General features: G+C 51.8%; 1 protein-coding gene across 5 annotated transcripts in view; it reads left to right on the top strand.

Moving 5' to 3' along the window:
• Positions 1 to 5,984: 5,984 nt before the first annotated feature.
• The window catches only part of ZBTB46 (zinc finger and BTB domain containing 46), a 38,004-nt gene continuing 27,589 nt past the window's right edge, over positions 5,985 to 16,399 (top strand). Inside the window, exons 1-3 of one of the 5 annotated variants that reach the window (XM_052683571.1) lie at positions 5,985 to 6,115; positions 11,725 to 11,843; positions 13,190 to 13,324. In XM_052683571.1, coding sequence (XP_052539531.1) covers positions 13,271 to 13,324 — 54 coding nt within the window. In that variant the 5' untranslated portion in view covers positions 5,985 to 6,115; positions 11,725 to 11,843; positions 13,190 to 13,270. Of the gene's footprint in view, positions 6,116 to 6,501; positions 6,661 to 11,724; positions 11,844 to 13,189; positions 13,325 to 15,369; positions 15,623 to 16,399 lie in introns of those variants that run through there. The other 4 variants (XM_052683569.1, XM_052683573.1, XM_052683572.1 and 1 more) reach the window with 4 other exon arrangements.

The raw sequence follows: 16,399 nt of genomic DNA, 5'->3' as shown, positions 1-16,399 counted from the left end.
CTGGCAGCTGCTTCAGGAAATGGCTAAAAAAAGGCAGGTTAAAAAAAAAAAAAAGAAGCAAAAAGCAAAGCCTTGCTGTTGGTTCCTGCTTTGGGGTCTCCAACAGCTGAAGGTCCCCAAGCCTGGAGGATGCAGTTTGGTGCAAGAGGGAAACATCCCCTCCATGCTGTGTGCATGCAGTGGTCAGGATGGGGCTGCCCAGCACTTGCTCAGAGTCTGGTGATTTTTAGTGGGGTTTCCATGGCTCCTTTCCCATGGATTTACATTGGAGCCCTGCTGTACCCCAGCCATGCACAGGATGAGGATGCAGTACAGGGCACTTCCCCATCCCACCTCTCAAGGTCACGGCGCTGGGCAGCTCTGGGCCCAGTTCTGCTTGCTGGGGGAACTTCACTGCCCTGATTCCCATAAATAAAGCACACAGGGAACAGCCCCTTCTCTGTCCCAGTAATTCTGGACCCCAGAGGCCATTCGTTGTGTACTCAGCAGATTGCCAGCTCTGCTCCTCTGCTCAGTGTGCTCGAAAGCCCTCAGTTCCCATCAAATGCAAAGTGTGAATTGCTTGGGAGGCATTTCATGGAAAAATCATTTGTCCATCCATCCCACACCTGTCCCATCTCGGTTCTGCCCCACCGCAGGGGTTCTCTTTGGATTTCCATCCGTGGTGTCCATGAAGGACCACAGCATCCCGTGGCCATGCAGTGTGAGCACAGTGGGGGCACAGCAGCAGGGCACATCTCCCCCCACACACAACCCCAGCCCCACCAGCCCTACCCGGCGGTGCAGGGCCCTCATTTTCAAGTGACTCAGACTCACCCTTCCTTCCTCAGGAAAACCTGTGATCAGATAAAGCCATCAAACTATCTGGTACGAGTAAACAAGCTCGCATCTGCACGGATGCAGGCTATACCCCCTGTAATCCCAAGCAGAGAGCAGGCAGCACGCCTTCCCCCTGCCCTTACTGGGGCCAGCTGCATGCACACACACACACACAGACACGTGCAAGGATGTGCAGTGAACTCCCATTGCATTTGCCCTTGCTGCAGGTTGGCAGGATCCAACAGCAGCATGGCTCCATCCTCCCCTGTGCTGCACGGAGCTGATGCTCGGTGCCTGCTGGGGTCAGCAGCGCTGGGCAGAGGAGGGAGAGGGAGGGGGAGAAATGTTTAAAAACTGCAACTGGTGACAGATGGGCACCTGCCCCCGCGGAGGTGACACACTGCCAGGCTGGGAAAGAGCAAGGGGAGGTGTGAATGGCTCTGAGAGCCAACTGGGAGCACTCAGCGGGGGCTGCTCCCCAGCTTAGGTTGGGGTGGGATGGCACAGGGGGCTGACAGCCCTATTGCGGCCATCCGCTCTGCCCAGCCCTGCTCCTTCCCCATGGAAATGTTCCTCCTTTCCTCTGCCCCGGCACTGCTGTACTGGGGGAAGGAAAGATGAAGATGAAGCGCGGTTGCAGCTGTGCAGTGGGAATGCAGAGCAGAGGCACTGAGGCTGCTTGAACTGGGCAGGGTCGGGTGCCAGAGGGGTTTCTGTGGGGCTGCTTTGTGCTGAGGGCCATCGGTGCAGCGCTCAGGGCAGCAATGACAGCAAGTAGGTTAGGCTCAGAAAGCAGCCGTGGGCATTTTTGGAGGTGATTGGAATGACTGCATCCACAGGAAGGAAAACGAGGATGTCTCCAGCACCGCCACTCTGCTGCTGTGATTGTCCTCAGCCCCCACGATCCCAGCTTTGCACGAGCAGCGCTTGTCTCCCTGCCTGTCCCCATTTTTATCCCATCCCCGTCCCCACCAGATTTCCCATCCAATGGCTGAAACTGGGTCACACTGTCACACTGCAGGGTCCCATAGGACCCGTGGCAATGGGAGAGCTGCCTCTCTATGACCTGGGGATGCTGGACAGCACCAACAGCCTCTGAATTGCCTCTGGTAGAACCGATTTGATGGGCAGCCACATCACAACCTCCTGACAAGCAATTGAATGATTCAAATATTGTGAAAAAAAAAGGTTTCTTATTTACTTAATAACATTTTTTGGACATTTTGCCTTGGTCCTCCTCATTCATTGCCCCACATTTTCCAGCCATGCCCGGAGCTCTGAGCAAACAGCAGCGAAATGTGGCGTACCGTATTTAACCTAGATAAACCTCAAACGTGGCCTAAATTGTTAGGTGAGCCACCAATTGCCGGGCTAAACCCAAAACCACACTCCCCAGCCCTTCACAGTTATATATATATTTTCACTGTTGCTCTGTGCTTTCCAAGCGCAGCTCCATCGCATGCACTATTTATATCGTTTGCATGGAACAAAGGGCTCAGAGACAGACCTGCAATTTGTTTGGGTTCCAAGGGAAACAAAATCTTTGCAAGCAGAAGAATATACTTGAGACGAATCTCTCTTAAACACAGAGTAGTTTGAGATACTGCAGCAAAAAGGATTTGTCTTGAGAAGCAAGCTGTGATCAGAGGGATGCCGACATGGGCGCATCACCAGGGGCCTGGGTCTCATGGCAGGCAGGAGTGGATTTGCTCATTGCCAAAGGGGCTGCTGGAGGTGTGAGATGCTGCAGACATCCAAATTCACTGCATCCTTCCTGCATGGTGCTGCTGGCATCAGACAGAAGCACGCTGCAAGCACCAGTGTGCAGAGAGGCGAAGCTGAGCCAAGAGTTGCAGAAGAAAAACTCCAATGGAAGAGCAGCTGCTTGCAAACCATCCCAAAGTGCTGCTTGGCAAAAGGGAGATGCCCCAGATCAGCACCTGGCAAAGCAGGGAAATGCAGAATGCAGCCAGAATCTTCGTGCAGGCACTAGTCTGCCTGGGCTTCCTATGGAGGAAATAGGGATTGGGAACCAAAATGGCCTCTGGGATTCCCATGGGAAGAAAGGAGACTGGAAACTGAAACGGCCCCCAGGCTTCCCATGGAGGGGATGGGGATTGGGAGCCAGAACAGCCCTGGGGATCCCCACTGTGGCCACTGAACCCAAATGCTGCTCTGGGGGCTGTGCTGCTGCCAGCAGCATCTTGGGCTGAGCTCAGAGCCAGCGAGCAGGGCTCAGAGGGGGATATTCCAAAAATATTCCCCCTGTATTTTTGGAGACGAAAAACCGTTTGCTGACGAGGCCAACCCCTTCGAGAGCAGCACCAGAGGAGGTCGGTGGGACGCAGCTGGCCAAATGCTTTGTGCATGAGCACCATCCTCAGCCCCTGGCACATTGGAAGCCCTGGGACCCCTGAGGCAGCTGCGATGGGAAGAGGCGCAGTGCGCTGGGATGGAAGGAGCAGCCGAGCAGCAGCAGGACGAGGAGGAGCAGCATTTATTTGGGGGTGGTGCGGGGCAGTTTTATTCTCCGGGGCTTTTTTGCGCTCTCCCTTCACCATATTTAGTAGGCTCACGACTTGCCCTCGCTCGTTCATGGAGAATTCCCCCAAGTGTTTACTCCCACAACCCAGCAAATGCCTCCATACACATCATGGAAAAAACACAATCGACACGCTCACTCCCACTAGAGCAGGAATTCCAACTCGCCAAGCTCCAAGCGGGAGTACGTGCATGCAACAGAGACAAACGCAGTTCATTAGTGCGGCTCAGATGTGGTTCACTCCTAAAATGACCTGGTCAGGGCTGCACACCTCCTCCCTCCCTTCCTTTGTGGTAAGAAACCCGCTGACCTTTGGTCTGAAGCAATAGGGACAGGAATGTGGGTCCTTAACCCTTCTTTGAGCTGCTCTGAGCTCAGCGGATGGTCCCAGGCTGTGCGGGGCTGAGGGCAGGAGCCCTAAAATCGCTTCCTTCCTGCAGGGCTTGGAGAAGAACAGGCTTTGGCGATGGAGCATTCTGGAAACAAAAGGGGAACTCTGCAAGCGAAGCTCTCGGATCACAGATCTCTTGGGATTTTTCTTTTGCGCCTCCCTTTCCCCTAAAAATTTTACTAGGGAAACAAAAAAAAGCCCCACAAAAACAGAGTAACAGAATAATGAGGCCACTTGGCTTTTTCAGCACGTCTCCAAACTAACCACAGGACAAAGGCACAAGAAATCAGCTCAGTTTATTGAATGCAAAATCTCGTTCTGTGCGCAGTCTGCACTCCCTGACACTCCTCCGGAGGGCTGATGGCTGTGCTTTTCCCTTCTTCCAGGTCTTATTTACGGTGGCTTCCACACCCAAAATCCCACGAACTACTGGTTTTTTTCCCCTCCAACTCTCCTTTTTTTCCTATTTGTTTATTTCCATGAGCGTCCAATTTATGAGGAGAAATCACATCATTTCCAAGGACAGAGTAATTGCAGTATTTACCTAAAACACAATACAAACTTCTAATTAAGGAGGGGAGGGAGCTACGTGTGATCAGCAGAAGGGGACAAAACCTTCTTGAGACCGAAGCTGCTGATGAATTCCAGGCTCCCCAGGCAGCTTCTGCCAGCAAAGACCTTGAGCAGGAAAAGGGATTTCACAGAATCATCGAATGGCCTGGGTTGAAAAGGCCCACAATGCTCATCCAGTTCCAACCCCCTGCTGTGTGCAGGTCACCAGCCACCAGACCAGGCTGCCCAGAGCCACATCCAGCCTGGCCTTGAATGCCTGCACGGATAGGGCATCTACAGCCTCCTTCAGCAACCTGTTCCAGTGCCTCACCACGTGCGTTACCCATTGGTGACAGAGCTGGGAAATGTTCAGTGACGTGGCCAGGTGTGCAGGAAGGGCAGGTGGCAGCGGGAAACCGCGCTGCGTTCAGCGTTTCATAAGGCTAAAAATTGTCCTGCGTCGTAGGAAGAGCCAAGTTCTGCAAACTGTTCATTTGCATTTTAATGGAACTCTTTCTAGGAAGGTGCTGTTTGGACTTTGTTGCAATATAAAATAAAGAAGTAATTAAAAACACGCTGGAGCTGAAAGGCGTTTCGTTTTCATTAATTGGGTTTATTCGCGTGCTTTTCTGAATTCAAGGTACTGAGGGTATGTGGGACAAAACGGGGGTGGAAAGCACGTGCCAGATACAAAAGCAGAAAGCACAGCTCTGAGATGGAGGCACCTGGCAGTGCGAGCAGCAGCCGAGCGCATCGGATGAGGGAAGGAAACCACAGCCAGCACTTTCAGAGCTCTGGCGCGCCGTTATCGCAGCAGCGACACCGAGGGCACAGAGCCCAACCCAGGGCTGGTCCGTTACCTGTGCGTTTCCCCAGGCTGGGCTGCAATCACAATATGTGAGCACCGATAAGCGGCCTGAAAGCTCAACACCACCCCAACAGCTCCACAGCTGTCCTGCAGAACGTGACACAGCTGGGGGCCGGGAGTGGCTCCTCGGGTGCTGCCCAACCCAGGGCCGAAGCCCGCAGGGCCACGGGCACCTCAGACCTCACGCGAGGCCCCGACCCGGCGCACGGCCCGCTGCTGGGCCATTTGGGGGAACCGGACGGCTTCCGGGGACAGGACGGCCTATTTCTCCACACAGCCTGCAGCAGCCTTCGCCCCAGTCGTTCCCACCCGGCTCGGACGCGGCTCTGAAGGCCCCCCCGGCGGGAGGAAGCGGCCCCTCACACCTGCACCGCAGCCGGTGGGACTTCGCAGGACCGCGGAGAGGAGCGGTGGAGGACCGAACCGCGGGCCGAGCCTCAGCGCCGTCCCGGCGTGCCCCGCGCCGCCGCGCCCGGGGAGAGCGCCCCCTCCCTTCCCTTCCCTCCCTCACTTCCGGTGTCCGGCAGTGGCAAAGCCGGCGGCGGCGCCCCCGCTCCCCCGGCGCAAGGGTGGCGGTGGGAGGGGGGGAGCAGTAGGCGGGGAGATGGGCGGAACTTAAGAGGGGCCCGCGCGGGGCGTCAGCCAATCGGCGTTCTCCTTGAGGCGAGAAGGGGCGGGGACAGCGCCGGCACGCGCCGCGCGGCACCAGCCCCCCCCCCCCACCCTCCGCGCGCCCGAGGGATCGGCGGGAGCGCGCCCGGCTGCCCCCCCCTTTCCCCCCCCCCTTTTCCCTCACTCCCTCATCCGACTTCACCCCCCTCACCCCCCCTCCCCCTTCCCCTTCCCTCCCGCCGGGGGGAGGCTGAGGCGCGGAGTGACCGAGGGAGCGCGGCCGCTCCTTCCTCCTCCTCCTCCTCCTCCTCCTCCTCTCCATGGGGCCCAGGTAAGCGCGCGCCCCGCCCTGAGGCGATGGGGGCCGTCATGGCCGCCCCCCCTCAGCGGGCGCCCCGCTTTCCCCAACCCCCTCCTTTCCTCCCTATTACCACCGTTATCCCCCTATCGCAGCGCTCCATCGCGATCGATCCCCGCGGGAGGGGGGGGGGGGGGGTGGAGGTTCACCTCAGGGGGTGACTGCGGGATGGGGGGGTTCCACATACAGCGTGTGTATGGGGGGGGGGGGGGGCAGGGTTTAACCCCCCGGCCCTCCCCCTCTCCCTCCTCCCTCCCTCCTCCTCCCGCCCCCCCCTTCCCACAACCCCCCCCCCCCCCTTCCCCGTAACCTCCAAAAGGGGAATTTTCCAGCTGGTAATTTCTGCTGCGTCAACACCCGCCCGGCTCGAGGCAGCGCGGTGCGGGGGGGGGGGGGGAGGGGGGGGCAACTCGGCACGGCCGCCCCGGAGCCCCGCGCGGGGCCCCGCCGCCCCCGGAGCCGCACAAGTTGGAGCGAGAGTTTGTCGGGAGCCCCGAACTGCCGCTCGGAGGGATGAGGTAACGGTGCTGCGGGGCTCCCCGCGTCCCTCCGCCTCTCTTTTTTCCCCCCTCTTGTTTCCCTCTTTTTTTCCCCTCTTTTTTTTTTTTTTTTTTTTCCCCCTTCTCTTTCCCCCCTCTTTTTTTTTTCCTCCTCTTCCCTCCCTTTTTTTTTCTTTCTTTTTTCCCCCCTTTTTTCATCTCCCCTCCCCCTTCCCCCCCTATTTTTATTTTATTTATTTATTATTGTTTTTCCTTCATCCAGCCCCGTTTTGGGTTATTGTCTCCCCCTAAAGCCCGGCTCGCAGCGCCTCCATTTTAATTGCGGGCTGACATGGGGGAAGTGACCCTCTTTTAGAGATAATGACAACACGCAATAATAACAACACCCTTAGGGGAAAAAGCAAACAAACCCCAAAGCCGATCCCCGCTCCCGTGAGGGTTGTGGGTGCCCCCGTGGGGCTGTAACAAGTGCGGTGCCCTCTGCTCTGCCCCCACCCCACACAAAGTGCCCCCCGTCCGCCGCGGCCCCTTTGTGTCAGTGCCCCCACTGACAGCTATAGGGCCGGGAGGAGCCTTCTGCCCCAACGCTGTATCTCTGGGTTCTCACCTGACCACGGGAGGACGAACAAAGGGGCACTTGAACAGTTCGGGATGGATTCCCGACGCTGTTTGGTTGTGCGGTGGCTGCGATGCACTTGGCACGCCGGGCGACGGGCGGCATTGTTTGCGGCGGTGCCGGCTGGGAGCTGCGTGCTTTGCGGGCAGCACCTGCACTCGAGTTGTGCGTCTGCATTTCGGTGGCAGTTCGATCCGATCCGGGTCCGGGTCCCGGCTCTGAACTCCATAAAGTATTCATTATGAGTGCGGTGCTGCGCTCGGAGCTGCTCTGCTGTTCTTGCATTGCGTGCATCTCGCGAAAAGGTGAGGGAGGAAGAGGTGAGGGAGTGCTTTTCCTTTTATTTCCCCACGAAGAGCTGATGTTGCCCAGGAAGAGCGATGGATGAACTCACACAGCTCTCCCACTTGCACCCACACCTGGCTCGCCATGTCTCTTACAGCAGCTTTTAATGGCAAACAGATAGCGACTTTCCCATGGCAATCCTGCCCGGGTTCCCTCACTGTTTGTCAAGTTTTGTGTTGGGAAATCCTTCGTGCTGGGATGGGGGAAAAAAAGCACAAACTGACCAAGGGTGGGGTGTATCGTTAGTCACGGTGCTTTCACTGTGGGATCGTCACTTTCTGGTGCTGTTCTGGGGGCTGGCGGAGCTCACATGGAATCGGTCGTAGCGCAGCACCAAAAAGAACCCAACGAGGATGTTCTGATCCTTCTGATGCTGAGCGGTTATTTGTGTATTTTAAATGCTGCTGCCTTCGAAAGCGCGCAGGATTCAGGCTTTGAAAACATGACCTGTACGTGGGGTTCTTGGAGGAGGAAAATGGGCCACTTTTTCCCCGTGGTCTTTGTTTTCTGGGACAGCCGTACGACAGAGGAGATGTTCTTTGAGGGAGGGTTTTTTCTTTTTTTAATGTTGGTTTTTATTTTTTCTAACTCAGAGCGCTCAGAGGAAACCCAGTTTAGCACCTCCAGCTCTGCAGAGAAATGAAAGCTCTGTTACCTGCTGCCAGTCCGGCTGCTTCGCCACCAATACTCAACCAAATCTGGCTGCCTGCACTCTCCTCTCGCACTGATCATTTCTTTGCAGATCTGTTTCTGCAGTTCCTGAGCGAAGTTTCCTGTCCTGCAGCACGACTGCAGGCTGACACCCACCCAGCAGGACCGCAGCACATCAGCCCAGCTTTTCCCAGCACTTTTTCCCTTTTTGTGCTGCTCTCAGTGCCTGCCAGAGCACTCTGTCATGCTCTCTGGACTCCTCTTACATTAGTAAAAACCATTCATGGTTGTTTGGTTGTTTATTAATTATTTTTTTGCTCCTGTTCACAGGGGGGTTTCTAACTTAATGCCAAACAAAGGGGTGAAAAGAGGGCTTGGTTTGTCACTGCAGAGCAGCCTGCAGCTGTTGTGCTCATCCCATGCACACATTGTGATTCCCAGCAGCCAGCAGGTTGTGTCCATTGCGCAGAGCATCGGACACTTTGCAGGAGGGGTTCATTCTGTGCTTGTTGTCTTGTTGCACTTGTTGTATTGTTACTCCTGCCTGAGTCAGCACACGGCTCACCTGTGCTGTGTGTATGGGATATTTGGGGCTTACAGTGCCCAGGTGAAGGGTGCTGGGGGATGGAGGTGGAGGGAGGTGAGGACAATGGCATAGTGAGAACCCTGGGGTTAGAGTTCCACTTTATTCCTTCAGAACATCTCCTTATTCCTCCCTCTTGTTTTCTCCAAGTGGCACCTTTGCATTTGTAGCCCCTTACCCTGAACTGCTGTCGGGTTTTCCTCTTTTTTTCCCCCAAGAGCTGTTTTCCTCTTGGGACCCATCCCATCCCATAGCTGCTTGTGGAGTGCTGGGCTCCATCAGCTGCTTCTGCGGAGCAGGGATGCCTTCTTCACTCTCCTCTCCTAAAACACCATGGAGTATGTTGATGAAAAATCACAGATATGCTAAAGATGCTCTTTGTTAATGCAGTGCAGCCTGAGGTCCTCACTGCACCTCCTCACAAACGAGCAGCCATTCCCTGAGCAGTTCCTTCAGCTTGCTTTTCTTCAAGTATGTTCAAGAAACATCGGGTTGTGCTTTGGCTGCTGGTGAAACGTTGGTGCTGAGTGCCTCCTGTGCGCTGCAGGCAGGTCACGGTCCTGGACAGCAATTCTAATGAGATGGAAAGGCCTTCCACTTGGAGGTGTTGGGTTGCATAGAGGTGAGGACACACGCAGGCATTGGAGCAGTGTAGCTTTGCAGGTAGCTGGCAGCTGAGAGCCTCCTGCTGCCGTGCTCTGCAGCCTGACTGCCGCCCTCGCGTTGGTCATCCTGCACACACTGCATGTTGCCTGACTTTTGCTTTATGCAGAGCTGAGGTGGGGTCTTCTGTAAAGCAGGGAGGACACAGAACCTCAGAAATATTCCACAAACACAGCCACTGGCTTATGTGTGGATTAAATAAACTTAGTAACAAGAATGTTGGAGCTCATGCCAAGAACTTAGCTGCTTAAGAACCCTACTTAGAAAAGTGAGCGGGGTTTTACATATTAAGGAATATGTTTGTACCTGCGGTCACTGAAATCCATAGCTACCTTCCATCATTTTTGTGTTGTATTCAGAGTCCCTGTTCCACCCGAGCTACTTCTTATATTTCTCAACTTGTGGTTAGTGTTTCAGGATGAAGACACTAACAGAACTCACACCTTTCGTACTAATATACCTCTGGAGGAAATGCCTTTCTCACCAGTGCTCTGAAACAGAAGAATCAATGGTCTGTGTTGGTCATTAGCGCTTAAAATACCCAAACCTGACACCAACTAATTCAATCCTGATAAAAGAGGTAATCGGGATGCAGTGCTCCTAAAGTGCTGCTCCACAGTGCAGGAGGATGAGGTGCACAAGAGCAGCTCACTGCTGTTCCTTCCCACAGCCGTGTGTCTGTCCTGCCTTCGTTCCTCTCCTGGGTTTGATCAACTGTTACGGGATGGGGAGGAAAAAAGATCAGGTTGACACTGAAAATGTGGAAGGGACGCCTGCCCAAGGCACTGAGTGCTGTACCAGGAACCGCAGGCACAAAAGCTGCAGAGCACCGCGTGTGTTATCTGCTGGTGTGCTCCCGAATCCTGTGTCTCTATTCTCTCTTTTAGGTGCCCTTTCCCCCAGCTCCCCCCCACACTTCCCTTTCAAAATCACCCCGCGATTCTTCCTCCTTTCCCTCCACCCTTTAAACGTTCTGGGTTTGGGAGTTTTAGCAAAGATCCCCTCACGAAAAAGCCAAAAACCCAACGAGAGCATTTTGGGGGAAGCTCCCAGCAGGGTAATTCCCAACATGACGTGCCTTAACCCTCTTTTTCTCCGGTGCTTTTTATGTTGGGTTTTGGGTAACAGAGACACAAACGTGACGTCTTCTGCTTCGGTTATTTTTGTGACTGCACTGTGAGCAGGAGCTCAGCTCTTGCAGGAGTCAGTGGCACTGGGACAGGTAAGCTCTGCTGGTCCAGCCGTTGGGCTGTCGGAGGAGCAGACAGACAGACAGCTGAATTCTTACCTCTCGGGTGTCACCGGACCTCTTGAACCTTCTCAGTGCTTGCTTTGCCATTGGCTGTTCTGTGCTGTGCCCCACACAGCTGGGGGTGGAGGGGCAGAGCTGGAAGCTGAGGGGAGATGGATGAGGGAAGCACGTGGATATTTCCACGCCGTGTTTCCTCCGTGTGTGCAGAGAGGTGTGCGCACGGTGCCCTTTCAGAAAGCTGCATCCTGTTGCATTAGCTAACAGTTGGAATGTGTTCTTTCTGCCTGCGTTGCTTTTCTGGTGGGCACTTGTGTCTTTTTCTACAGCTCTGTGGCTTTTCTTCAGAACGTTGGACTGTGTGTAAAGAGGAAGAGGCAGCTGTGTGCTCTGTGGCCGTGTGTGCTGCCCTGTGGCTCAGGCACGGCGCTGCCTTTCGGAGGCTGTGATTCAGCAGAGATGAGCAGGAATAGAATTCAGATGTCTCCGTTCTGTGCAGTGCAGGGTTTCTCTGTAACCTCAGGCAAATAGTTTGGTTTTGGGGTGGCGGTGGGAATGGCTGTAACAGTGAGGTCGGGTTAACATTAACCCCCTGCGAAGGGTGTGTGTCGCAGTTGTTGTATCAACGCTAATTAAATCTTTATGCTGCTAATTAGAACACACAACATCGATGGGACATCTTCAAGCAGCTTGAGGAAGTGTTGTTTTCTGCACAGTTCCTCAGAGCGCGTCGCTCTGGAAGCGTGGCCAGAAGCTGTCAGTTAAAATCTGATGTTAAACTCCAACTTCATGCAGGAGCTAACTCGCTTTCCGTGCTCGTAGTTGTGTAAATATTTCAGAATGTTTCACATTTGAGCTGGGAAACTGTCTTGTAAGCGTTGCTTTACCTATTGCTTGTAATTGACAATTCTGTTTTGCTTTACGTTAGTGTAGATTTTCATTTTTCCTTCCCGTTCTTTCCATTCCCAAACACAGGACGTCTGAAGAACCTCGTGGAGCTCCTTACCATCTTCCTTCCCCCACCAAACCATGCACCATGCAGCTGTGAAACGTCGCGGCGCTTTGCTTCACTAACAGAAAGGACCCAAATAGTGGTAAGTTCAGAGCATCCAAAGATATTGCTGTGATAATGGGAAGAGAGTATCCAGAGGGTGCCTTGTTAGTAAAGCTTCCAGGTTGTAAATAAAATTTGGCTTGAAATTGATAACAAAAGCTGGTTTAGAAGTGGAACCCAGTGTATAGGTTGGAGAAATACCTATGGCTGCTGTTCTGCTCCTACCTAATGGTGGGGCTGCCTCCATTAATCACCATCACTAGGTTTTGTCCCTTCCATGAGACGTGGAGAACAGGTGCAGAATGCAGGGCAAAGGGAAGGGAAGAGCAGTACAAAATAGGAGAGGTCTCAGCTTTGCTGTGTTTACCAGACCGTTCTGGCTTAAGTGGGACAGGCAGTAAATGGGGACTGTAGCATTCCCAAGTCTGAGTGAAAGTGCAGATTAATTTCCTAATGCACTAACAGGGTCATTTCCCACATGTCAGTGTTGGTTGTGCCCTCCCTGCTCTTCTTGCTTTTTTTCCCTCTTTAACTGCCTAAATAAAAGGACTGTCAAGAGCCAGCCAACACAACTGCAATGGAGAAGCAATCAGAATTAGGCAGAGGCAAGATTTGGCAGTCAGAAATAGAGATTGAGAACAAAGTCAGTGGTATTTGCTCGAATTGGGTTATATTTGTGTATTTGTCTCAAGATTTTCACAGTTCTGCTCGTTGCCATAAAAATGCTTGGCTCTTCCTTTTTGCTTCATTTGCTTATTAGATTCATTACTTGGCCATTCATAATGACATTAGCTCGCAGTGGAAAAGCTTTCTTCATTTCTATTTTCTGGTGTTTTCTCTGTGACAGATTTTCAAAATCTGGGGATTGTTTTGCCTCATAACCTGGAATGGCATCAGCCACAGGAGCTGTTCCTCCCGTGTTCCAAGAGGAATATCCTGAGCATTCCTTTGCAAACAGGGGTTTTGTCAGGAGCTCCGTTGGCAGCTTTCAGCCCCAGTATTTGACAGGTCACATAAGGTGAATCAGTGCCCCTTGGGCCACGGATGTCTCTTTGAAAAGTCATTAAAGTGAGAATGTTTTCAAAAGCTACCAAACAGGAAACACTGTTGTTTCATAGATCTGTTTGAAGTCTTAGTATCCAAAATTAGATTATTTTTTCCCATACTTGTAAGAAGTAACTTGCTGACACTACTGCAAGAAGGTAACCTGGCTTTAATTACCTTGAATGTGTAGATATGATTTGAGTCATCATCTTTCTGTTCGTTAGATCGTATGTAGACCTTTTACACATGAGTCTGGGGGGGAAGGACTTCAACCTGTGCTGCTGCTGGTCAGTGATCTTGTTGTTCAGTGCTAATAATGTCTGGCTTTGTCTTTTATTATAGCTCTGTCATTCTACAAGAGTTCATCCCAGTGCTGCTGGAAGGCCAAGAGCAGGGCACTGCTGTGCTGCCCTCAGACTGTTGATGTCCTCAGCTGCTGCAGGAGAAGCACCAGAGCTGGAACCCAGTTTGTTACTGGTAAGCAGTAATTGTTTTTTTCTGTTTGGTTTTGCTTTTTTTTTTTTTTAATTTAAGTTTCTCTTAAAAGACCACTAAAAATCTTTTCACTAATTGTTGATTTAAGAGTACTACAGAGAAACCAACATCTCTGGTGGGTTTTCTTTTTTGAATTCTGCTTTCTAGTTGCTCTCCTTCCACACTGAGGAGGCCAACACTTTTTCCCCAGCTTTCATTTTCTCGTGAAGTTCTTCATGCACTGTTGGAATTGATGAAGGTTAATAAATGAATTTCTCTAAGCTACCCTCAGCAGTCCTGTTGTCCTGCTATGTTTCTGTGCCTATAGGTTCTGCAGGCTGGAGCTGGCCCAGCAGATCAGTGGTCTGACAGGTCCGAAAGCTGTGGAGTGGGATGTGAGATATTTAATGATAGCTCTGTTGTTCTGGGTTCTGCTTACCAGGGTTAGGATTAGGTTTTGCTTCTGGTTCTTGTTCAGGTTGCAGAAGCCAAGCTGTAGCAGCAGAACGAAGAGCTGGGAGCTTTCTGAACGTCCTTATTCCTCTTGCTGAAACTGGCCTTCCTCTAGTTCCTAATTGCATTTAGATCTGTGTATTTTCACAGCAGAAGCAATTGCAGCCTGAAGGCGTGGTCTTAAACATACTGTATGTGCTAACAAACTCTATACCCACACAGATGGGGGTGAAATCCCTTTACCTGCACAAACACTTTGGGAGTGAGCTCTTGGCTGTGTGCTGCAGGTGCTGGAGTGCAGTGCTGCAGCTCGTGGGCTCCTGGGCATTACCTGCTGCACAGATGCCAAGAGGAGCTGCTGCCATGGGTGGCATTGGCGTCAATCGTAGAATCATAGAATGGTTTGGGTTGGAAGGGACCTTTAAGACAATCTGGTTCCAATGCCCTGCAGTGGTGAGGGACACCTCCCTCTAGGCCAGGTTGCTCAAAGTCCCATCCAGCATAGCCTGGAATACAGACGTTTTCAAGAATCCCCATCAGGCAGATGTTAACAGCAGTCAGTGAGAATTGAAGGGGCTCAAATCTGATGGTAAAAATGCACTTAGGCAATGCAGCTGTGGGGTTGGTGGTGGCAGTGAGGTGTCCTGTGGTTTTTTTTTTTGTTTGTTTAAGTTCACTGAAAAGCACAGGACCAACTTCACATCGTGCTGATTTCTCGAATCAAAGTAGAAGAATTTCTCTTGTGGCAGCTGTTCATTTTCATAAGCTGTTACTTCTACCTACTTTGAATAAAACCGAAACAAATACAGTCTTGGAGGACGCAGTATAAGGAAATGAAAGCCACCCTAGTAGCTGTGTGCCCTTCTTCAAAGGCCCTTGTGAGGTAACCCTTCAGCTGGGAGCTGCACCTCTGAAGAACACAGGTGCTGTCTTTGCGGGGAGCTGTGACCCACTGATGTCCCAGTTCTTCCATTTTCTCTCCCATTTGGAAGAATATTCCAAGTACAGGGCACTGTCCTTTTCAGCCATTAAGGTTACATTGTGATTTTGTTCTCTTTTTTCCCTCCAGCACAGGGTGCGTAGATGGGAGGAATCCTCTGTATTTCTGTTGTCTTTAATTGGGTAAAAGTGAAACTCGCGCACAGAACCTTGTGCGAGGGGGAGGTCAGTCCAATCTCACCTTGCAGAGCTCTTTTGGAGAGGAATTCAAAAAATGTTGGAATGTCTTGGGAGTGGAGATACGGAGGACGTGGGGAAGCAGCCGTGGGGTGTGTTTGTTTTTGGGTTTTGGCGGTGGGCTTTCCTTTGTATCGCAAACCTTCCCAGTGAATTTCAGTTCCTCCTTAATCTGTTTTTCTTTTTCTCTGGAGAGAAATGGGGGAGGAAACAGCGCATTTTTGGTGAGATTCCAGTTGGCCTGTTTTCCCCAGGGAGCACGGAGCCACTGGAGGAGCGTGCTGCTTGGTGCTCCCTAACCAGAGCCCTCTGTGCTAAGGGTGGAAGCTTACATTCAGAAAATGGCACCAGGCTAAATGCCGTGGGGTTCAAAATCTTGGTTTTTGTGAGACAGCAGAAAATATTTTCCTCTCGTACAGGGCTCTCAATTGCTGAGGAAGAACTGTAGTCCGTTTTTCCTGCTGCTTTCTGTCGGAGTGAAGGGAATGAAGCGCTTTGGAGTTTATTTTTGTCCCCGCTGTTTCCCAAGGGATGGGATGGCAAAGGCTTTCATCTGTGTGCTGCGTTTCTTCTCCGTGGCTCTTGGTCAAAATTGAAATAATTTGCTGAGTTTAAGGCACTACTCGTTTGAACCCCTTAATTGAGAGATTTTGGTCGGGGGACTTATTCCAGGTATGTATGCAGGGAGGTTGGCTGTGTAAGCGTCACTGGCTCTTCTTTTTGCCAGAGGTGAAATTCACTTTAAGTGAATATTCTGTTTGCTCAGACTGTTATTATGCCATCAGGTGATATTTTCGTGTACAAACAACTGTACTGCTAATGCAAAATAAACACTTTCCATAAACGGTGCGTTTGTACAGCTAGGTTCGTTCCAGCTGGGGTTAAAAGGTGTATAAATTCTTAATGCTTGCTTTAAGACCAGAGCTTTGACAACATGAGAAACAAAAAGCTGCCCTGTATCTTGGCAGAAGTTGGCAGGAAAGGGATGATTAAATCTGCTCTCTGGTTCTTTTTTGCTCTGACATGCAAGTGCTGTTTGTTTAGGGATGATTTTTCTAGTTATTTCTAGGAAAGCAATAGAATTATGGTGCTCTCTGTAAATTGACTTATGGAGAAAGCCTGCTCTCCTACCATTTATTTAGTGGAGAACCTACAGATGAGCTCTTACGGTTCATTGGCTTCTTGGAAAGCTGTGTTGGGCCGTGTGCTGTCACCAGAGGCCCAAGCCAGAATAATTCCAGTAGGTGTTCAGCTTTGAGATCCTTCGCTGCGTTAAAGAGACCTGAGATGAAGCAAAAAATGTAGCGTTGAACGTTGGGGTCCATCTCCAGCAATCTGTGCTACACTACCAGCAGGACTTGGGGGGGCACTGCCTTTCTGAAGAAACCCTTCCACGGCATCTTGTACGTGGAGATAAACATTTTCACCAAAAAAAAAAAGAGGAAAAAA

This window comes from Tympanuchus pallidicinctus, unplaced genomic scaffold (genome assembly GCF_026119805.1).
Source record: "Tympanuchus pallidicinctus isolate F22 unplaced genomic scaffold, pur_lepc_1.0 scaffold20, whole genome shotgun sequence".
NCBI classification, from domain to species: domain Eukaryota; kingdom Metazoa; phylum Chordata; class Aves; order Galliformes; family Phasianidae; genus Tympanuchus; species Tympanuchus pallidicinctus.
This window is presented reverse-complemented; position numbering and strand designations above follow the sequence as displayed.